At 39.7% G+C, this 24,677-nt stretch overlaps 1 protein-coding gene across 1 annotated transcript in view; it reads right to left on the bottom strand.

Annotated features, from left to right (window-relative positions):
- Positions 1-24,015, bottom strand: part of rtn4rl1b (reticulon 4 receptor-like 1b) — a 184,428-nt gene extending 160,413 nt beyond the window's left edge. The window contains exon 1 of the mRNA XM_053646365.1: positions 23,942-24,015. Within this exon, the coding sequence (XP_053502340.1) occupies positions 23,942-23,954 (13 nt within the window). The 5' untranslated portion in view covers positions 23,955-24,015. The remainder of the gene's footprint in view (positions 1-23,941) is intronic.
- Between the last annotated feature and the right edge of the window lie 662 nt (positions 24,016-24,677).

Below are 24,677 nucleotides of genomic sequence, written 5' to 3'. Positions count from 1 at the left end.
TTGCTACATGTTTTTAAGACATTGGTTGCCTTTAAAGTTTTTCTCTATGGGTCATATTCAGATTTTTAATGGCAAGACTCCTATTAGATTTGTTTATCCCTCTCCTCATTCATATATCATTGAATTAGTCTTTAAATAGTCTCTTGCATTTATGTAACAACGTATTACACTTGACAGCAAAGGGATAAAATGCTATTTTTCTCTTCAGTCGCGCATTTTCTATCCCTGTTTTGTTGTTCTGACTTAAAGCCATATGCTTGTGTTGAAAGTGTTATTGAAAAACCTAGCCTCAGGAAAAATCTGGCAACCACAGAGGCATAATCTACATGCAGGTAATTTGCATAATCTAAAAGATGCATCCAGAAAATCAGCTAAAGCAGGTGCTTAGCCCATCTCTGAATATGCTAAAATCCTCCCATGTAAAATTTGGACTTAAGTCACCATCTGAGGCTGGTTGCATGAAACGAATTGAACAAACTCAGAGTTGCAGAGTAGGATTTGAGTTGACAAAACCAAAGAAATCCAACCCAGGTTAATTAAGGTTAATAGGTTTCATGACACCGGTTATCAACTTTCTCAATCAACTCAGGTTTTAACCCTGAATCAATGTTTACTGATCGTGCGCATAAAAGCCAGACGTTTGGAGCAACCAGCCAATAGCGCTCAACATGGAAAAAACAGGTGTGCATACTTTTCAGTTGAAGAGAAATTATTTTGTGGAAATATGAAGAATTAAAACCTACACTAACCACAAAAAGCAACACTATTGCTGGCTGTCAAGCCAGTTCGGGAAGTTCAGGAAAATTGCTGGTGGAACATTGCTGATTGCTGAAGTTTACTTTTATAGGCTCACAATGAGATTGCTCACAAAGAGACAACCTTATAACCCCAACATATTTCATGTAATTTCATTTAATACAAATGTAGATAGTTTTAATTAAAAATGAATAAAATAAATATAAATTTGTGAAAATATATTAGGACAGGAATAATGCCACCGCATGCAAATATGTACCACTCTGTATACCATACCAACTATACCATCTGCTAAAAATATCTTTTGTACATATGGTCATCAGGAAAAGCCAGGGGATTGTGTCTGTCCCTAAAAATTCTTTCTCTTCGACGTGACCTTCTCATTATTTCCGCTCCGAGCTCCAAAGGATTCTCCACAAACGGTGAAGCCATCGCTAAAAACACTAAAGGGTTAACTTTGATGCATTTGATAATTCTTACCCAGAAGAAAACCTGCTCTGGTTAGCCTGAGCAGGATAGCCATGTAGTGTAAGTTGCCATGGTGATGAAAACTGCTATAAACCAATCCACCCTGTTGAGACCGAAAAAACAGAGTTTGCTCAAAGTAAACGCAAACTTACCTCGGTAGCCACCAAAACTGGCTTCATGCAACAGGCCTCTCAAGTCAACAACTCTGAATACAGTCCAATGGCTTTAGAAACCATTTGGCGAATTTCTTTCTGTTACTTATTTATACCGCTCACCTCTACCTGTCTCCATAAAACAGTACTTTTGTCTAGACTCGGACATGATCAAAATGAGAGAGAGCAAATTTTCAGATCATGTTTTTATCACTTTAATGCTAATTAGATGTGACTGCAGGTGGACAGTGGATCCAGTGCTCAAAGGCCTTCTGGTCTCCTCTGGTTACTGTTTTCAATTTCTCAACAAGGGGAAAAAAACATTTATCAATTAATCAGAGCCCCTGTAATTATGCTGCTCTTGCATAAAGTCCCAATTCTATCAATTATTTATTCTGAGGCCACATTTGCACATGCAGTCACGTACACACCTCATTCCGGGCAGAGGCCTTGAAAAAGAGGCTGTAACTAGATTTCATTTTGCAAACTCTTGTGCCATCACTCTCTCCCTCTCTGACTTGTTTTTGCACTCTCTCTCTACTTACCCTCCCCTTTGTGATGGCCATGCCTCAGTGAAGGACATCTGAAAATGGTCGACAACAACAGAACACTTTGTCTTCTCCCTCATTTTATTTCTTACACTTTTCTCCTCTTCAGAAAGGTGCTCTTCATCTACAGCAACATGTGTATTTCTGTGCCAGTGTGTATCCTGCTTGCCATTGCACTCAGAACTGTAATAATGGAAAAGTGCGATAGAAGTATTAGGAAAAAAAGAGTTTGCTGACTTAAACATGCCTAACATCACTCTCATAATGGCATACACAGTGAGGCTTAAACATTAATCATTTTCATCGTCATCATTGTTGTCGTTATCATTCTCCTCCTCCTCCTCATCATCAACATCATGAAAAAAATACTTATTTGTAAAAGGCACATTAATGAAACAATCGTCTGGGTTACGCATGTAACCCTGTTACCTGAGAAGGGAACAAGACATTGTGTGAGCTTCATGCTGTGGGAAGCACCCCCATCTGAAGCTCGTGTAACATCATGCCTATTTATAGGGCTTTCATGATCAGGTCGCGTGATAGAAAAACGGCACCTGTGAACCATGCCATCAGCCTCTATTATCTGAAGCGAAGAGGCAATTCAAAGGCATGCCATAGTATGAAAAAGCTACGCAACGTCTCGTTCCCTTCTAAGGCAACAGGGTTACATGCGTAACCCAGACGACAAGGAAAGGAAACTCAAGTTGCGTGAGCTTCTTTGGAATATATTCCGACCTAGGCTATAGGAAGGCTTTGACTAATCCAGGGGCAAAGTCAAGGCAGGAAGGGGCAACAGAGAGAGCTTGTAGATCTCCTACTCAGTTGAGAGATGTCAGGGTCAGGAGAAAGTTCCCAGGATGGTATGCATGGTCTGCAGATGGGCCTCAGCTACCTGACACCATTCATAAACCTCGATGTTAGAGGATGCTGCCCCACAGAGGCTCCATCAATAGGGGCATGGATGGCCAAAATCGTGGCCACGTAGACTCTGATTGTAAAAGGAGCCAACCCTTCTGAGAAACATCCTTGTAAGAACTCCAGGACTATAGCTATTTCACAGTTTACTGGGTCTAGCTGATGTTCCTCACACCACGAGACAAAAAGTCGGCACTTGAGTGCATACAATTTCATCATGGATGGTGCTCTAGCATTCAACATGGTCTCTACAACCTCAGTTTCAAGACCAAAATCTATGAGCTGGTGCCCCTCAGGGACCAGATCCACAGTTTCCATAGTTCTGGCCTAGGATGATAAATCAGCCCTCCGGCTTGAGACAGTAGATCCCTGCAGACAGGAATCTCCCCAGGAGCGCCATCTAGCAAAGATATTATCTCTGAGAACTATATTTGAGCTGGCCAATAAGGTGCTACTTGAGGCAGATGTAGACAGTCTTGGCAAACTCTCACTAGAACTTCTGGGAGCAGAGCAATTGGGGGGGAAAGCATACAGACATGACCTTCAGCCATGTGTGCACCATGGCATCCAGCCCCAGTGGTGCAGGAGGAGTGAGGGCAAACCGCAGTGGGCAGTGTGTTGTCTCCTCAAAGGCGAACACCTCCACTTCCACTTAGCCGAACCTCCACCATATGGACTCCACCACTTGTGGAGTTGTGCCTGCCTGTCTTAGTTGTGCCTGCCTGAACAGGGGGCACGAACGTAACCCTCCCTGGTGGTTGATATATGAGACCACCACTGTGTTGTCTGTCACAACTAATACACAGTGACCTTTCAATTGAGGAAGAAAGAATTTCAGTGCTAGAAATACGGCCCGCATTTCTAGGCAATATGAATACCACTCCAGATGAGGGCCACTCCAGAAACCTTGAGCTGGACAGCCATCTAAAACCGCGCCCCAGCCCATGAGGGAGGCATCTATGATTACCGTCTTGCAATAAGGAGACACCCCTAGAGTGTGAACCAAGGCTAGAAGCCGGGGACACCTATAAATTCTCAGAGCATGTAGGCATCGCTGCGTGATACTGACTTTTCAGCTACCTCTGAAACGGTCTCATGTGCAATAGGCCCAACGGTATGACATTGGCTGCTGCTGCCATAATCCCCAAACAATCCTTCGTAGAGACTCGAGGGGATGCCCAAATCCAGCTTTATCTTGCTCAATGTTGGGGATAGAGACACCCTTATTGTAGTATAATCCCATATAACCCCTAGAAATGTTGTCCTCTGCACTGGAGAAAGCATAATTTTCTTAAGGTTCAACCTGAGGACCTGGGCCGGCTGCTGACAAGGCTCTGAAAACCAACTCCCTTCAGCCGAGAAGAGAGCGAGCTGCGAGCAGAGCTGCCTAATTGTAAGGTGTTCACAATGTGCACAGTCACACCTCTCGAGGCTGCCCTGGCGTGCTCCAGCCCAGGAAACTTCACACAGAAAGTGTATCCATCTGTCCCCCTGTGATGAAACGGGAGCCAGGCATGACACACTTCCTGAATTTTCTCTCTCTCAGACTTTTCTCTCTTTTTTAAAGAGACAGAAAAGTAAAGAGATTTTTCTTTATTTTTTTTAAAGATGGAGAGGAAATGAAGTCTTTTTGTGAGTGTTACACAAACAACCGACATGCATTCTCACTGAAGATAATAAGGCTGATGGCGTGGTTCACAGGTGCCGTTTTTATATCACGCGACATGCTGAATTGCCACGTCACCTGATCACGCCAGGTCTATGAATAGGCATGAAGTTACACAATCTTCAGATACTGGTCTGCGAGGGCGCTTCCCACAGCATGAAACTCATGCAATGTTGAGTTCCCTTTGAAACGGAACTACAGTCGCTAATGAGTTTATTACAATGGATATAAAAAGTCTACACATCCCTGGTAAAATGGCAGGTTTTGTGAAGTAAGACTATGAAACTAGAGATGAGACTGAATGTGATTGGTTCATTCTGAATACAGCCACATCCCCAGTTGTAAAAGGGTGTGCACACTTATGCAACTAGGTTATTTTTTTTACTTTAGGTTATTAGGTTTTTTTTCTCCCCCAAGTTTCTAAATGTTTTTCAGTTCATTTCAAATCGAAGTTGGGAAAATATCTGACATGATTTATCTTAGTGTCTTTTACTTCACAAGAACCTGCTATTTTAACAGGGGTGTATAGACTTACATCCACTGTAAGTTAATCTATGAAAAACTAAATATATATATTAAACAAACAAAAAGCCAATGGCATAGGCCATTGGGATGGCCTCTACTGCTTCAGGAGATCAGCAGGATAAGTCAGAACTAAACATTTTAGAGCTTTAAACCTCATAAGTAGCACACTATACTATACTCGACACAAAACTTAACAGGCAGCCAACAAAGAGTAAATAAAGCTGTATGTTTTATGAATGTGTTGTGAAAGTGTTGTTTGTTTCTATTAATATAACGTTATTCGGGTTATTTTTGCTGAACTTTACTAGACAGAGAATATTGTGCTTGACTGAAAAACTCTTATGTTCTTCTTAGGTTAGGTTTTAAATTTTAATTTTTGTGCTTCCATCTCATTTCCACTCACAGTCTGATTGCACACACCTGCTGGCAGGAACACCTCAGGCATGAGAAGTGGTTTTGTGTGTCTTTACTGTTCTCCAAAACCGTAGATTTATTCAGGGGCTATCATTTTCAAAAAAAAATTTTTTTGTAATTTTTGACTTGTGAACAGTAAATCCGTTGCTAAGTAGTGAACAGAACATAAGGGTTAATGTAGGTCCTGCCAAAAATGCTCTTTCAATAATCAAAAATTAATTAGCCATCCATCAAGCCAGACATTTTTGTGGATTCATCCACCGCAGTGACACCAGACTGGTAGGAGGGATGCAACGCAGTCATGGTGCAAACTTTCCTCAGCAAAATGCTTTTAGACCTGAAGGCTAAGTTGACCTTTACTTGGTGTGTGGGAGAGCTGTGTGCGGATGTGAGTAAGACTGCATTTTAGGTCAGAACTCTACTTCAATCAAGAAGTCACAAACAAAACATTTTTTTAAACATGCTTACAGCGTGTTTTTGGTTTCTGTTTTTCATTTGACTGATCATTCAGGTGTGTTGTTTTTTTGCTGAACAAAACTAGACAGAAGCACACTAGCTAATGTTACTCAAGAGCTATCCATGTTTTTTTTTCCGAGTAGACATTTTGGAACTCAGAGGTAGTGACTTGGGAATATCTGACTAAGTACAATGGAAGATGATATTGACTGGTTCTTATGTATGTATATGGGGTTGCCTTGTAACACACCAAATTGCCAGGCACTCTGCATACATGTGTGTGTACTATATGGCTACATTGGCCAAATCTATTGATATACTGTATGTGACATTAGATTAGGTCACTGGGTGCCAAAGTCACAGCCTGTGAGCTGTGTGTGCCCCTCTAGAGATATGCCTCATTTAGCTTCACTCAGGCTTTCTCTCAACCCAGTGCTACATAGCAACCAGCCAGGGACGGCAGACTGGGGGGAGCCAGCCGGAGCCTGTTAGCCGTGGATAATAAATGATATTGGTCTTGGATGCAAAAGGCTTTTTGTCTCATTACTTCTAAAAGCATGAGGGACAGGTAATATTGACAGTACCATAAAGACTCTAGGCCTGTTGGGTACACTGTCTGCCTCTTATTATCCCATTCCTGAACTCTTGACTCGGAGGTAGGAATTAGTGGCTGGCTGCTCTGCTAATGGGATCAATACACTATTGTGCTGATTCGGTGCAGCTGGCGAGACACCTTCAAAGCCCAAAATGCTTCATCAGTGATCAAAAATTAATTAGCCATCCACTGTGACAGAATTCTTTTGTGGTTTCAGTCAGGGAGATGTCCACCACAGTGTCATCAGAGTGCTTGGAGGGACGCACAGTGCAAACTTATCAAACTTCTCCTCAGCAGAAAGACTAGACTTGAAGGCTAAATTGACCTTTTCTTCATGAGTGGGAGAGCTGTTTGCGGATGTGAGTAAGACACAAAAACTCTATTTCAATCCAGAAATCACAACAAAACCCTCAGTCGAAAAACAGTCAGATTCTTCCAAACATGCTTACAGGATCTCAAAGTCCAGAATATAATTTATAATTCATTGCAAAAGGCATATCTGTGTAGGCAGCTGGGCCTTGCTCTGTAAATAGCCCTCTAAATGTCAAGTAATGGACACTAAATGGGTGGCTCTGCATGGGCTGAGAGTGAGATGATGACTTGTGTTTGGTGTAAATCATGGCACCTGGCAAAGTGAGTGTTTTCCTCAAGCAGCAGTGGAGCAGCAATATCGTATGCCTGTGGAGCACATTTAAAATGGAGGTTCCGCTCTGTGGATGAGTAAAAAGGCACACATGGCCGCCAGTGCATCCTCTGCACCTGCCTTGGTGCAGCTGCCTCCAGACTCAGCCAAGAACCCGTGTACCAATCTGACGAATAATTGCCATGGTGTCCTCTGACCTCCTACAAAGCTAACAGTCAGTCTTTTGTGTAAGGGTGTTTTTCTCAGTTAGTGTGTTTTATCAGGGCGTTAACCCCCTGCCTACAAGCATACTGTGTAATGTGATGCATGAGAAGTTGGGGGTCTGGACGCTTGGGCATCTGGCATAGTGAGATCTTCAGCAAGGTGTGAAGTCTGCTCATAATACAGACATGGTGAGTGCAATGTGTCCTCAAGGGGACCATTAATATTCAGGACAAATGCTGCAATAGCAGTGTTTATCATCATCTAAATACAAACAGTGTGATATCTCCTCAACTCAGGGAAAATCTTTTGAAAAAATGGTGCTCCATTCCTTCTATTCCAAGGCACACTGAACCTGTTCTGGTATTTGGATGATGGTGGTGGAAAGCACTGTCTAATACATCAGTCCAAAATCGCTCAAGCAAGTTGAGTGTGAAGGTCATAGTATATGATTTGATAACTTTCATACTCATCAAACTATTCAATGAGACCTCAGGATGGAAGCATTGTCATCCTGGAACACACCAACACCTTACACATTATGTTGGTTTTTCCTTAAATTTGCCACCTCTCTGCAGATTGTATCTTGTGTAGTAACAAACCCATCCATCTTTGCTTCATGCTGCTTGAGCCAGCATGTCTTGACTTTTATCACAAAGCCAATGTCATATTTCCTCTGCAAACACTGCAACAGCTTCTTCAGGTGACCTTTCTTGAACACTGCTTGTATTTTTTCTGCAAGAACTGAAACATTCATCTCTTGTTCTCTTGGCTAAATCCTGGCACAGTTCTCCTAAAACTCTAGAGGCAGACAGCAAGAGACAAGACGTTTAAATAATGAAGTCTTTTTTGGTAGAACTGTGGCCTAGAAAGTACTTGAGAGAAAGAAAATACACCGTACAATTGTCTTTTCTTTTGCCAAGTTCTGCTGAGCTTCACTTCATTCAAACACTGTGAGATGTTATTTACCTTTTTGGGGTTTAATACTGGAGGGAGAGAAATGGAAAGAGTAAGAGAGAGAGAGAGAGAGAGAGAGAGAGAGAGAGAGAGAGAGAGAGAAAGAGGTGGTAAGAAACCAAGAGTAAGAGGAAAAATCTGAGAGACGGTGTTTGCTAGGGGGCTGTGGGTGACTGCGGTCATTTTCTCCAGTGGCAAGTAATCTCAAGGGTCACTACACTTTCTGTGAGTCAGCTGGCTTTGGCTGAACCTTAAGTAAACAGGCCACTAATTATCCTTTCCGTCTTTTGCTCTGTGACCTTCTGTAATTAGCCTATGCTCCAGTGTAATCATATTGAACACTCGCCTACAACCCTCTCCTACTTTGCTTTTCCCATCATGCCTCTGAATCTGGAAAAACTCCACTGAATCCTAAGAAAACTGTATCTGTGGGTCATCTCAGCCTTACTGAGCATTATCAAATGTAAGAATAGATAAAGTCATTGAACTCCAGACAGTTCCCATGACAACGTGATTTCGTTTGGATGGTCTAGCCAAAATATGGTTTTTATTCTCGACACTCAGGAGATTGTGGGAGCAGAACTCTGATTGGCTCGACAGTCCAATGGTTTCTGGACTCTTTGGTGCCTGTTAATCTCCCAATCAATCAATAGTGTGAGCAGATGTGACACAAAACCTGTTTATTCCATTAGAGCACTAACATAATCTAATGCTTATCCTTGCAAGTGCTCTCTCACTCTTACTCTCTTTCTAACTTATACGCTCCACTAAACCCCCGTTTTAACACTGTGCCACTTTTCTTCTTCAAAAAAAATGCTAATCCAGAGCTGAACATGCATATCTATGCTGTGGCACTCTGACTTTTTTCCACTTTCACCATCACTCTTCCCTTCGACTTGTCTTTTCTGAGTGAACTTCCTGTTCGTCTATGTAGCCTCCCTAGTGAGACGGATATTGAGACAAATGAACAGGAGGAGCGAAAGCAGCTTTTTGTGGCCCAAATGCACAGGATACTAAGGAGGGAATAGAGGGTGTAAATGAGAAGCTTTGGCATAAACTGCTTGCCTGCTCCACTCTGATGTTGTTTTGCTCTTTTAAATAATTGACACGACTGTGCTACTGGAGACAGGGACAAATCGACTGAAGTAATATTTCAGCCAGAAGTTGTTCTGGTATAGAATACTCTCCCATAGTGAAAAGATCCGAGTCATAAATTAAGTAACAGTGAAGTATTCATAAGCAGACAGTGCAATAAGAATGCCTCCTGCACTTTAAATATTTTTTTTGGAATTCAGTGTGTCATTTGTAATATTTAGGCTCTAGATGCATTCACAGCAAACAATAGCCTAATTTTTCAAAATATTTTACCATTTTGCATTTTAGATTCTAATTTCCTTCCTCTTCTGTTGTCTAGACATCCATACATTTTTCATACCACTTATCCTAAACAGGGTCACGGGGGAGCCTAGAGCCTATCCCAGTTAACTCGGGGCACAAGGTGGGGGACACCTTGGACAGGGGTGCTGACCCATTACAGGGCACAATTACACACACACACACACTCATTCACTCCCTATGGACAATTTGGAAATGCCAATCAGCCTACAACGTATGTCTTTGGACTGGTGAAGGAAACTGGAGTACCTGGAGGAAACCCTCAAAGCACAGTTAGAAAATGCAACTTCGCGGAGGTGGGATTCAAACCCCCAGCCCTGATGGTGCGCGGCAAATGTGCTACCCACTAAGCCACCATACCGCCTCTTTTCTGATGTGGATGATTTAAAACGTTGCACCGAAGGCACAGTAGGAGATGTCACAGGCTGATGTCTCAGCACATTTGCTGGTTCTCTTGGGTATGTGATACTGTGTGATGGAGGCTATGTGTAGGAGCAGATTGGAGACCGGCACTGTATGCTAGTACGTCTGTGTCTCTTGTGCAGCAATTCTCTCAGCTGTTTCTCTTATCTGATTGAAGAACAGGGTTTCCTTTACTGCTGTGAAATTTTGTTCAATGGTGCCGGGGCCATGTGGGAACGCAGAGCAGCTTAAAGGGATGATCATTCACTGTTTAGGATGTAACACCACTTCGGTACTCTATCCTAAGCCTTTGATTCACCTATGTAAGAAATCGTTTTTTATACATTAAACTCTTGGCTTACTATTCAGTTATTCATCTCATTTCAGAAACTACTCTAAATTATTCCATAATTACAGTGAAACTAATAGTATATATATGTAGTTATGCGATTGAGAAATGTAAGGAACTTTTCAATATTTGCATTTATTTTTCAGGCCTGTGGCCAGTTAAGCTAGGAATTCAGGTAGAGTGTGAAAGCTGTTTTCAATTTCAGTCCAGTCAGTCAGTTTTGTCTGGATTATAGACAATCGTTTTGCATTGGTTTCATATTTTTATCTATTCTCTGTTCAGCTTTTAAGGCCAATTTTATTTTTCATAGAAAGCACTTCATAGTCGTAGCTGTGTTGAAAAGATGTACAACACCACATATCTTATGTATGAAAAAGGGACAAAAGTAGGCAAAGACCTCTGAGTGACTGGAGAATTTGAATGTGAAAATGAATTTAAATGTTAAAATGCTTGTCCGAGGCGATTAAGGAGTAATTTTGTTGCAAAATGAAAACAATATAACCATATAAGCAACCAGAACAAGAGCAAAACTCTGTGCACGCAGTGCTGAGCTGAAACTAAATGCTCACGGTTGGTTGCCACTCACCATCCCAATCAACTCCGGCAGGTGGCTCATCAGAGGATAAAAATGCCACTCACTGGGAAAGAAGAAAGAGAAGAGGCACCCTCAAGAGTGCTGCCAATCACCTGCTTGACCCAACAGAGCTACACCACACTCTGGGACAGCTGCACACTCCTCTGCTTCCACCTTTCAATAAAAAAGTGTTCCTTTGGGGTTTAACTAGCCTTCTGTGTTCATTCTAGCAAAAGGGTGGTGCTACATTATATCTTATTAAGAATACAACAAGTAAAGATGTGATGATGCACTCCATAATCACCTTTACCCCACTTCCAATCTTTGCAATATGTATATTTAAGGGCATACAGTATATATTAAGGTCAAGGCCCTTAACACTCTCTGCTCCAGGGGTGCTGTATCATGGCTGACCCTGCACTCTGACCCCCAGCTTCCTGACATGCTGGGGCTGTATGTGATCGTGATCAATAAAGACTTATTATCATTATATCTTACAATAGAAATGGTTTTGTACATCACAGACACATTGTATGCATATGACTTTTTTTGTTGAAATATATTAGATTCAATTTTAGATTACTTGCTGTAAAACATAATCATGTTGGCCATGGAGTATTTTTAAACTAGCCCAATTTGGAGTAAAACTATGACCTTGGCAACCCTAACAAATGTCCAGTGCTCCTCCTCCACTGAGACGGGACAAAACTTTTGCAGACTATAATCAAGCTTTGAAGACTTGCAAACCTCCCCACAACATAAAGTGATTGTCAGTACATCCATACATGCATATGCCATCAAAACAGAAAGTACACAGCATCCCAGTCCTCCCTGTGCCTCATACATGTAAGCATGTCTCATGGGAAACAGCAGATTTCTGTTGCTTCGCAGTCACCTATCCCTGAAATGATCTGGGTATGAGCACAAGGTCTTAATCAGGAATCCTTCGGGGAACAGTGTGCGCTGGCCAATACTACACAACCATGAGCAAATGCCAAAGATGTCCTTCTAATTCAGAAAACAATATAAGAAAAGAAAAAAAACTATTCTGCAAACTTATACTGTGTACTTGAAATAGAGCAATGTGAATGCAGTTAGAACAAATACGCAAGGCTAATCAGCCCTGGTGTTTGACAATGTTCCAGACCTTTTCATAGAACAAACTCCATTTTAAAGAGTGCATCCATTTAAGGGTGCTTTTTGTGAAATATCTATTTAAAGAATAGAGATCAGACCTTGAACAAATATTCTTCACAGATAACTATTCCATTTACCTCTGTGCACTGAATTGAAACCAACATAATGTCCTCTACAGTGATTCAGCTACAATGTTAACATGCACAGGAAAATACCGGTGTGTTGGTTTTCCATGAATAAACAGTTTAGGACATGGCACTGAAGTAATTAAAAAGAGGCATGTCCATACACACATTTGCACAGTGTGGTTGCAGGCGGTTGCTAGGATTGGCTGGTAGATATTAACCTGGGGAAGGAGCAGGGGTGAAATAATCAGCGTTTATTAATTGAGATGCCTAGACTCAGGTGGGGATTGCATCGGGAGTGTGGAGAAACCGTAAGACCTCTCAACACATGCATTTCTGAGCTGCTATTATCTGGTTGCAGGAGGCACAGAGGACAGCCGAACTCTCACCAGGTCTGAAACACCAAGTAAAGAAAGAACACTGATAACATTCAGCCTCACAAAGGAACACCGGCTGTTAGCGAGATCCCATCCTAATCTCACTGTCACAATATCCTGTCTGATTAATGGGGGCAGAGAAAGAGAGAGAGAGAGAAAGAGAGAGAGAGAGAGACTGAGTAGCCATGATCTGGGTTTCAGGGTGGTGGTAAACAAGAGGAGCAAAAGAGGAGGTCATCAGAGAGATAAAGAAAGATGCGGGACCTTTCACAGCACTCCTATACAAAGAACATCCAACTGTTTGGAACATCTAATGTCAGCTCCCTTCTGAGAGTTTAATAAAACTGAGTGCACGCAACAAAGGAACTTCTATCTGGGGGGAAAAAAGAAAACAAGCAGCGGACTGGACCTTGCTAAGCTTACACGGATCTGAATAATTCAGAGCTGGGATTGGCGTGAGTAGAATATTAGAGTGATATTAAGAATCGTAATGAGGAGTATCCACACTGAAGGTCACTTCCTGAAGGCAGTGAGTGTCACTGAAAAGGACTGAGTGTACCACGTGTGAGTGTGAGTGTGTGTGTGTGTGTGTGTTTCTGAATACATAATGTACACACTTCGAGATTTGTACCACTGCCCTGTCCTGTTGCTTATGTATATGTACATATTGGCAAACTCATCCACAAACTCCCCTGAACCCCACACTTGTAGTAGTGAGGAAGGGTGATAACCTGCCCAGGGGTAGACCAGAATGCCGGACTCAGCACTGATGGCTTATAGCTGTGGCAGGCAGGCACATCAGTGTGACATGAAAACACTCAGGAATCCTGTCAACACAAGCAGGGTATGTCATCTTCAGTCTCTCTCCACACCCTGCTACTCGACATCAGCGGCCTTCACGTTGACATTGACCTTTCCACTGCAATTAGCCATTTAATTGGCGATTAATTATTAATATTAGCAAAACCAACAGGGCTTAGGGTTGTTTGTCTCGCTTACCTCATTACCATCTGCTAATGACCAAGCCAGCATCTCATTTCCACTCCAAAGAGAAAACCAGGAAATTTGTGCTGAAATTTCAGGTGATGGTAAAGGGCACAGGAAGATGCTGCTTGATCCACTGGGGCAGTCTTGGACACCCATGGCATAAAATACATTCAAATAAATCAGCAGTCCTATTACATTTTCATAGTGAATCACTTGGCTATACTCATCATTTCTAGAGATGGATGTAGTACTAAGATAAGAGGAACCCTTCAGGAAAGAGTTGCACACAGTGAAATTTGCACAATGATATGACATCCTTAAATGCTGTTAATTATTTTCAATGAGACCAACTATGCACTATATGGCCAAAAGTTTGTGGACACCTGACCATCACACCCATATGTGGGTCTTCCCAAACAAAGTTGGAAGCAAACAATTGTGTAGAATTTCATTGTATGCTGTAGCATTACAACTTCCCTTCACTGAACGAAGGGACCCAAACCTGTTCCAGCATGATAATGCCCCTGTACACAAAGCGAGCACCATGAAGACATGGTTTCCAAGGTTGGAGTGGAAGAACTCAAGTGGCCTGCACAGAGCCCTGACTTGAACACCACTAAACACTTTTGGGATACACTGGAATGCCGACTGCACCCCAGGAATCCTCACCTGACATCAGTGCCTGAATTCAATAATGCTTTTGTGGAAGAATGGGCAAAAATCCCCCACTCAGAACCATGCTCCAAAATCTAGTGGAAAGCCTTCCCAGAGGTGTGAAGGTTATTGTAACAGCAAAGGGAGACTAAATCTGGAATGGGATATTCAACAAGCACATATGGGATGATGGTCAGGTGTCCACATACTTTTGGCCATATAGTGTATCTTTATAGAAAGATAGAAATATAGAAACAGAGAAGTGAGAGATGATCATAAACTCTCCCCTTCTCTAACACCATTGAGATTCTTAGACTGTCTGCACAAATGAGGTACTCGGCATGCTGGGTGTTCTGACACATGTTCCATAGTCCAGCCCTAAATAAACTCATCTAGCTGATAGAAGGTAACACTCAGTCAATTACAACAAATACTTGAGGACAGAACAGAAGACTGAATCACACAGCACCCATATTAGAAAACGCTAATTAGTTTATTATCCATTGCACTTTGCTTGTTCTTAGAAAATGTGCATAGGTCAGAATTCTGATTTTAGGATAAAATATTAAACAAAATTCATATTTACAGGAAATATAGTGGGAAATATTATTTAAGGTCAGGTTTAGCACTCTATTAATTAAACAGAACTGAATTTGAACTGAACTTGTTAAAAGTATAAATTTTTACACACATTTTTTGTATCACACATTTGCTTTGAAAAATGTAGTACAATATGCATATCAGGTGGTAGATTATTAAATATACGCTCATTTATATATATCATTTATAAAAAAAAAATCTATTTTTTAACAAATATAACTTGAAGCCTGGGCAATTGCTTTCATATAAGAGTTTCTCATAATAGTTTTATTTTATAGAATTATTTTTTAAAAAATTAAATAAAACGCTATTCACATGTGTGACAAGTGCACTTTCAGCTAGATTTAATTGATAAAATGGCAATTAAAGTCAAAACTACTTATTATTTTAAGAAAAATGCTATCTCTGGATTTAGACCTTATTAACCAGTGTGTGAAATTATGTGCACTAATTTCAACTAATTTTGAATGCTGAGTGAAATAATGGCCAATAAACATAATGTTAGTAATCAACAGACTCCAAGAAAAGCTTTCAGCACAAATCAGTGTGTCAGCTAAGCATATGTCTTTACATTTTAAATTTGACTTTATCATTTCTAGACTTTTCTAGTTCATTGTTTCTAATTTTGCTATTTTACTGCCATCATTATCTTCATTCTGTATTATGTACTGCACACTAGTTTAATCAGTATCATGGACTCTTTCTGCTCTCACACAGAATGACTTTTACACAAAACTACACGGCTGCGCTCAAATCAACCCCACTTGCTTATGTACAAAACTCCCATTTGAAATGATGCTCCTCTTGCACAAATTAGGAAATTAACTATTCATCAAATGTATCAATGCGGCTATGCAGTGACAGTTTAATGGTAGGCAAATCTATTAGTTACTTATCTAATCTGCTCAACATTTCTATTAGATTGATCTTGACGTAGTGGAACTGGTGCTGTGAATTCTTCATTTAAATTGTGCAGCAAAGATCATTGGTATGACTGTTATAATTACACCTGTAATAGTATCTAGGAAGGGGAATGTGATAAACAACACCTAGCTCTTGATGTGCTATCTAGAGCACTGCACTGTAAATTCAGAAAAAAAGAACATTTTATTTAAATTATCAAACTACAAATAAGACAATGTGTGGATATTTAAAAAATGATAACTTCAGAATCAAACTGACTTGGTGGTCTATACTAAGTGTCTACTATATTGCACTGAAATGTGACTTTTCCACACCAGTGAGATTTTAGGACAGTAGTAAAAATGTTGTGAGCTGGACCCGTAAGGTTTTGAAGAAACACTTCAGCACAAACAAATTACAAAAACAAAGCAACAAATGAATACAAATGCAGAAAAAGTAAATTAGTATAGGAATAATGTCATTTTCGATGTGCACATACAGTTTTGTTTATGTGCAAGGCGAATCCATACATAAACAGCACCGGTATATTTGTATGAGTGCGAAATAAAACCTCTGTCTGAGATCAATAGGAATCTATTCACAAATAAAACTATTGTGCACTCAACTATAATAGTGATGGAAAATTTGATTCAATTTACCAAGCTGATTCCTCTGATCTGGCCAATTTTGCCCAGGGGAATATAAAACCTCCAAATTGCTCCACATAATGTGTGTTAAGCTTATTCAATATGCTTACTTATTACCTGCATTCAGATTTTGAACCATTTTGATAATATTTCTATAATGATTTTCCAAGGCATCTATCAACAATCTAGCTAAAAATACATCATTAACATTTTTGCTTTGTATCTTTATCAAGTACAATATGTTTTATCTCTTGGATCCATATTCATGAATTTAAAATGGCAGCTTTTGTGGTATACAACATAAAAAGTGAATATATATAAAAAGTTACAATAAAAAGTTTTTATATTGCCAAAGGCTGCTATAGATCTACTAGTCTAACACCATTATAAACAAACTCTCATACTAGTTTGTGTTAAGTGTTAGACTTTTAGCTCAGCAAGTTTCCAGTGGATCTTGAGATTGGCTTACACCAGGATATTTTATTTTTGTACCTTCTAAGAAGTACTGCTGTAATCATAAATCCTGTCCTGTGTTCATCCCAAGACACTTATTTAAAATGGACTAATTCTGAACATACTTTCAACACATTTATTACTCTTTGTCTTTACTGTTCTACAGCGATATACTGCAATGATTTATAATCAGGTATCACCCAGAAAATTATGGGTTCCATTTTGAGTTTGGTTTCTCTAAAGATTTCTTCCTCATGTCATCTCCGGGAGTTTTTTCTCGCATCAGGCTTGCTCAATAATGCCTTAGCTCTTCATACTCTACAATTTCTGTAAAGCCGCTTTGTGATCATGTCTACTGATAAAACGCTATACAATACATTGAATTAAAAATGTTTTTGTATTTGTGGGTTTTGTTTCATTTAGTCAAGCATATCTCTCAATAATTACATTTGATTTACTAAGTTAATCGTGCCATTTATGAGGTTAAATTGTTATATTGTTAGAGTTGTACTAGAATGTTAAACCAACAAAACCAATGCAAAGTTCAATTTGGGACATTAAAGCAATTAATGAAAAAGAACTATTTGTTCATGGGTCAGACATCACTACTGCATAAAGAGTGTTACTGAAGATGTATTAGTTATGAAGTAACATTCCAACCTACTAGTATGGTCAGGACCATAAAATAAACCCTTGCACCTATAATACCTATAGCCTTTAGAGCAGTGGGCAACAATCCTCTTCTTTGAGATCTACCTTCGTGTAGGTTTCATCTCCAACCAAAATCTAATACACCTGTTTTGGTTGATGAAAAACTTCTTAAGGCTTCTTATGATAAGATGGTCAGGTGGGCACGATTATAGCTGGAGCTAAAATCTTCAGGAAGGTAGATATCCAGGATCAGGGTTGGTGCCCACTGCTTCCGAGCATATCCCAAAGTGAGTACACTGTTCAGCAGTGTTAAGCAAATTCAGGCTGTTTAAATGTCACCAGCTGATTTGGGTGCTTACTTATAGGCATGAAAGTAAGAAGAATAGCTCTTTGGGAAGAGACATAGATAAATCCAGTGTGAAGGACAGAGAAGCTGAGCTACAAATCTTCTATGTTCAGCCTTTTTCTTATTACATACCACCATTCACTTCCCTGATCCCTCTTGGTTGGACAATCAAGGCTGATTCACACAGGTGTTACTATTTCTGTTTAATTTCATTCCAGAGACATTTAAAGGAAATAGATAGATTCCTACTGGAGCTAGAAATCATACAATATGGTTGTTTTGCTTTTCTTGGACAGAAGATTTGAGTGGATGAATCAATGTTTCAACCACACTCAAGGCTAGCATTTCTAAATATGTTGCTTGTACTTTAAACACTACTACAGGTTTGAGATGTTTGGGAAACAAAGCTACTGTTGTTATAAATGTAACAACTGGTAATCTATTGTACATATCTGTAATCATTGTGAAACATAATAATGCTTTTTATAATTACAAGCACTATAAAATTGATCCATCGCTGGTTATTATACTAAGTGATTGCTTCTTAATTGACTGAAGATAATAATACTCTTAAAGATCATATGTAATGGTATTATTATCTTGTAATCAATAAGCATAATAACAATAATAACAACTGTGAAATCAATTGGCAGATAACCTTGGCAATACTAACACTATTCAGTCTTAAAAAGTCTATTCAGGTTAAATCTTATGGTTACGTGAAGGATGTACATTAATCATTTATATGGGCCATTTTTCTACTTAGATGTATGTATCATTTACTACAGTATAGACATCTCTCTTTTATGTCTGTGTGTGTGGGGGGGGGCGTTATGAGAGCAAAAATAACTTCTAATTGATTCTTGATGTATGCATTGTTTTGAATCTGATCAATGTAAAGCAGGCTTCTTTCTACTCTGAAGGACACTGAGGTGAAAAAGCTAGGGTTAAAAGCTTATCTATATATACTATATTGCATTTATTTGAATCCTTAGTCTATGTAGAATGTAGAATATTTTCTTATTAATTCTAGTCTGGGTTTCTCATGCTGCAATGTGTGTAACCCTTTGATGACCAGTGTCTAACTATAGGGCCGATGGACTCCTGGACTTGGCTGAGCATCCCTGTGACACATGCAGTACACAGGGATATATTTTATATATACAGCTGAGGCCAAATGTTTACAAACACCTAGGCCAAGGGCATTCAAACTCCCCATTTCATGTTACTGTACATTTCTTGTGTTAGGCCGATTAGGGTATCTGCTTTATTTCCATAAGATTCCATGTTAAAATAATAGCTACGAGACAGATTTGTTTCCGCTTTTATTTATTATATCAGTTTTTTTTTTAGTGAATCACTTTGTCAGTATTTGGTGGCATTGCTTTTTAATTGCTCGAACTTGAATCAAATGATTGGGGTAGCCATCCACAAGCTTCTCTCAATACTTTGCCATTTTTGCCCAATCCTCCTGACAGAACTGGTGTCAATCAGTCAGGATTGTGGACCTCCTTGCTCAGCTACGTTTTTTCAGTTCAGTCCAAAATGGGATTCAGGTCAGGGCTTTGAGATGGCCACTTCAATACCTTCAATATATTGTTTTTAAGCCATTTTACACATTTAAATTGTGCAAGTATGCATAGGATTATTGTCCTGTAGGAAGAGGCAGTTGTGATTTTCTGGCTGATGTCTTGAGGTGTTACTTCAGTATTTCTTCATAATCCTCTTTCCTCATGATTTGTTCTATTTTTTAAAGTGCACTATTGTTTTATTCCATCACTTTTTTTCCAGCAGAACACCCAATAACATGATGCTGCTGGTGGTCTTCAAATTAAAATCCTCACCCTATTTCATCCAAATATAGCACTGATCCAAAAGGCTGGTGAAGACCTGCATACTTCAGTCTTATTTATACAGGTCTTGGAGTAGGGGCATCTTCTTTGTGTGACAGTGTTTCAGACCATAGCAATGTAGGACTTGATGGCGTTGGTAGATGTATTTGATATTAGATGCCTCCTTTCTTTCTCCTTGTTGTTGCCTTGTGGTTATTTTGAACCTTTTGGACCAAAGTTTGTTTATCTATGGGAGTTCATTTGTGCCTATTTCCTGAACGATGCAGTGTCTGTATGATCCCAAGATTTTTTTTTTATAGAATTGTTTATACAGATGCTCATGGTACCTTCAGTTGCTGCTCCTAAGAAATTGTTCCTAAAGAGGAATCAAACTTGTTGAGGTCCATTTTTTTCTGCGTTCTTGGAGAGAGTTGCTTGGATTTTCCCATTGCATCAAGGGCAAAAAAGAACTGTCTCTAAATATAGGCCCTTTTATGTACATCCAAGGCGCACTCCAAATTATCATCTAATTATGACAACCAGCCAATCAGAAGACTCTAAAAGTAACTGCAGCCATTTCTGGAACCTTCCAGAAATAGTCAACTTGGTGTACAGTATGTAAATTTTTGACCCACAGGACTTCTGATATAGTGAAATGAAGCTAAAATAAATCTGTCTCTAACTGATTGTTTTAAAATTAAAATGACCTCTGATGTGAACAAAGTAGATGCCCTAATTGACTTGCCAAAAGAAATGTATGGTAACATGTGTTGAGTTATGAAAACCTGAGATTCTCTAGGTGTATGTAAATTTTGGCCTCAACTGTACATTGTATATTTTAAAAAAATTTTTTGCTTGTCATCTACACAGAAAAAACCTCCTAAAGCTGTGGAAGAAATATGAGAAGAGTACAGGCACAGTGCTGTCTAATGTAATGGCTTTCTCAGTCACCTGACCTTAATCTAATCAAACTGTTCTTGTAGACGTTACATTGAAAGAATTAGAGAGAGAGAGAGAGAGAGAGAGAGAGAGAGAGAGAGAGAATCAAGCCAGAATCAACCTCTGGCAAGTCTTGTAAGAGGTATGGTGGAAGGTATTCTAGTTGATGTTTATTTTTTCCATTTTTTTTTTGTTATAGTCAAAAACTTTGTTCAGTAGATTGACCCTGATCCATCTGCATGCTATTTAGTCATCAAACCTCTCACTCTTTTTCATATTAAAATGGTTCCCATTGGTTTCCATGCCAGCCTGCAGTGTTTGTGCTTTTTTTTTACCTTCTTCTTAAAGTAATTTGCATTCATTTTTGTAACTAAGTATAATTTAGGTTTTAACAATAATCCTAACCCTCATTCACTGCTTTCTCGTGCACATCAGACTAATATTAGTGTAATCAAACTCAAGGAGCAGACACAGGGGTGCTTTGCATCGATGACCACATGATTGCTGGTTCATTTTCTGCATCATGCACCAAGGAAATGAGCTAATGTTAGATTAAATAGATTAGATAAGAAGGCTGCAGGATTTAATATCCCAGGGATTCCACTCCATAAATGTACCCTCCAGTAAAACACTAAGTGCTTTGTAATTAAAAGGCATGATTTCGAAGCCACCACTGTTTCCAGTAGGAGTAGAAGTTGTTTTATGGAGCCATATTGGTGCCATTTGGGTCTTCCTCCACTTCCTTGGGGTTCTTACAGAAAACAGGGTATGAGGCAGAGGGACATGCACCAGCAACCTACTGCCATGATGAACACCAATGTCACACTGCATCGCACTGACACATCTACCCATGGCTGAGTGGGCAGGGTGGGGACATTTTCACTGTGTGCTGATCAGGCGCTACCAGCTGCGACGGAGTCACTCACCCAGACCTGACACATAGGCCAGAGCCACATGGCTTAAAATAAACCTTGCCCCAATGACAGTGTCAGAGGTACTCATACTGATCACGTGCACACATATACACACACACACACACACACACACACACACACACACACACACACATCACAGTGTGGCATTTACATACTATTGGCAGAGACTGCATTTATATAACATCTCTGTTCAGATAGACCTTTAATAGGACATTATTTGATGTCACCTTTGAAATATCATCTCTCATGCTTTTCTGTGAGAGAGAGAGAGACAGAGAGACAGAGAGAGAGAGAGAGAGAGAGAGAGATGGACAGAAAATGCATTTGCAGTCACTTTTAGATGTTTACAATCTTTGAAGGATTATGTTAATCTCTCAAATTGAAACTAATAAACTGACATCTGCAGTGTAGCAAAATAGAAAAAAACTAAACTAAACTAAACAACAACAACAACAAAAAACATGCATTCTATTCACCTACTCTCATGCATTGGTTATCTGAACATTAAGGTTCAGTGCAGCCCATAATGCAATATATCCATATCAGGGTGGAAAGATATGAAAAATTCATACTATGATAATCATTCCACCCTAGTGTATATGGTAACAGGATATTGAAAATTGCTAGAATATTTTTTTGCAGACTTGTAAAGACGCCTCCATTAGGTTGTTATTATGCAGAATTACAGTTTTAGACTCAGTTTGCTTCATTAAAAAGTTTTTAAAAAATCTACTCTAATAAATATTTTCCATATTTATTATATACATTATTATAATATCCATTAATGTAACATTGTCAGGTTTCCGTATCTTGGTATAGGCTACCATCAAACCCATACTCTACCATCTCATCCTCTTGGTCATAGCCATAGCATACTTACACAGCTTTATTCTTCATTCAGGATTATTTGTGAGTAATTAGATGTATTCTGTGGAGCTAAAAAATATTGGGGAAATCTTTTTTTGATGTGGGTTTGGAGTAGTGTTGGAGTAAAGTTGGAATAACCTCACTACAGGAACATTAAGGCCATGTGCCTGGGTGGAGCTATAAATAAATACATTTTATTTTTCATCGTGATAAAGGTTTAATCATTAGGCAATAGCAATAAATCAGCTCTTAATAAAATGGAGACTATATAGGTTATTGGCAAGGGCTTCAATATTTTTTTTTCTTCGTGTAGTATTTATTATTAATTCACGAGTGTCTTCGTTCTCACGACTCGTTCTGTGCGAACTGAAAACAACGGAGTGAAACTCATACTTTCATACTAAATAGAACATCCAAACACAACCCAATCAGAGTTGGAGTAATACAATATTTAGTGTGAAAGTATGCGGTTTCGAATGCAGCCAATCACTTTGGGAGAAAAGCAGCCAATCAGATTAATCCATTCCGGCCATAATCTGAGAGACAGGCTACTACATGGAAATGCAGCTTGCAGAGGTGTTGTCTATAGTTCCTTTTTTTTTCTTTTCTTTTCTTTTTTTTGTTGTTGTCTAAAACAGGATGATTTAAATGTATTTCCTAAACCGGACATTAATTTATTTAAAAAATATATATATATATATATATATATAGAGAGAGAGAGAGAGAGAGAGAGAGAGAGAGAGAGAGAGTGCTATATGGAAGCTGAAGCGCGAGCGCCGTTTGTTTCCCAACGATGAAGTGCAGTTATGGCAGACTCACTTTAACAGACACAGCCACAGCATCACTGAAAAGCACGCGCCCATTATTTTATTAATGAAAAGTCTGCAGATGTGGATTTGATTATTTAAAAATGATCAGCAGGCAACAACATTAGCCTATATACACACATACACACCCCTATACCGAAAGCATTTATTATCCATTTTAATGACAGCTCACAAGTGAAAAGACCCAAGGAAGAAGCATCCAAGCCACACAGACAGCGCGCGACTGCTTTCAATTGAAGAGTGACTGATAAAAACTGCAGTGCGGCACCCATGGTTACTATCTTTCTTTCTTTCTTTCTTTCTTTTTTAAAAAGCACCATATTTCCAGATATAAACTAGATTACTGTTTTGCTCAATATGTCTTTGCAAAACCAGGATACACCATAGCTAATCCAGATAAAAAGCACTGCTGTTAAACCCATTAAACTTTCAAAGCCGCACGCGCCACTAAACTTGACTATGGAGGAAGCTGCGTGAGGTGTTATTATTATTGTTGTTGTTTTTACCGCTATTTAACACCATGGTCTAATTACATCGCTAGACAATTATAAACTAACAAACCACCTGCCAGGTGCAACTTCTGATCACAAAGCAGCGGAAGAGAGAGAGAGAAAGAGAGAGAGAAAAGCCAGGAATGAGCCTTACCCCGTTTAAACATGTTGGAAAAGTGTTGTGCGCGTTAAACCCCTCTGGGGATCATTTAGTCTCGCGTTCCGGTCCGGATGGGGTTTTGTTTTTCACTGTGGATTAGATATGAAGCAATGATTTTTTTTCTCTGGATGTCGGCTGGAGGCATTGGCGGTGTGACCACCTCCGTCCGTGATGAAAAGTCCCACAGCAGGCGAGAGAGTTCAGCTGAATTTTAATTCGGATGATCTACACTGATGCTGGATCTACTGATCTACTCTCCTCCCGTCAGGTCCTGGACACAGCTCGAGAGCAGAGCAGCGCAGAGACGCATCCTGCAGTCCGAAATGGTTGGTTTTTGCTTTGCTTTGCTTTTTTTTTTTGTTTTGCGCGTCCTACATGGAGCCAGAATCCAGAAAGGTCCAGAATTGAGCCATGAGCGATAATAAACTCCAGCGTCTAAATGAACATCACGCGCTGCTGTCGGTGACGCGAGAAGTTTGTCTCAAGGATCCGGTTAATAAACGTTCTTTAGACCAACATGGCAATCCAGTCTGTTTTTAACACCAGTAAAGAAGGTGTCTCTGTGAGGAGAGATGTCCGCTACACTACCTCTCTCAGAGCATCGCGTTCACATTTCCGGTTTGGAGACAGGAGACAGTAAGGCGCTGTTAGGGCGCGACACCGGTGTGTTTGCGCACTACATGAAAACAAGAAAGTGATGCTGACTGATGACCATCCGAGATACACACAC

The sequence above is a fragment of the Ictalurus furcatus genome, chromosome 17 (assembly GCF_023375685.1).
Source record: "Ictalurus furcatus strain D&B chromosome 17, Billie_1.0, whole genome shotgun sequence".
NCBI classification, from domain to species: domain Eukaryota; kingdom Metazoa; phylum Chordata; class Actinopteri; order Siluriformes; family Ictaluridae; genus Ictalurus; species Ictalurus furcatus.
The sequence above is the reverse complement of the archived record's forward strand: the minus strand, read 5'-3'. Positions and strand labels throughout refer to the sequence as shown.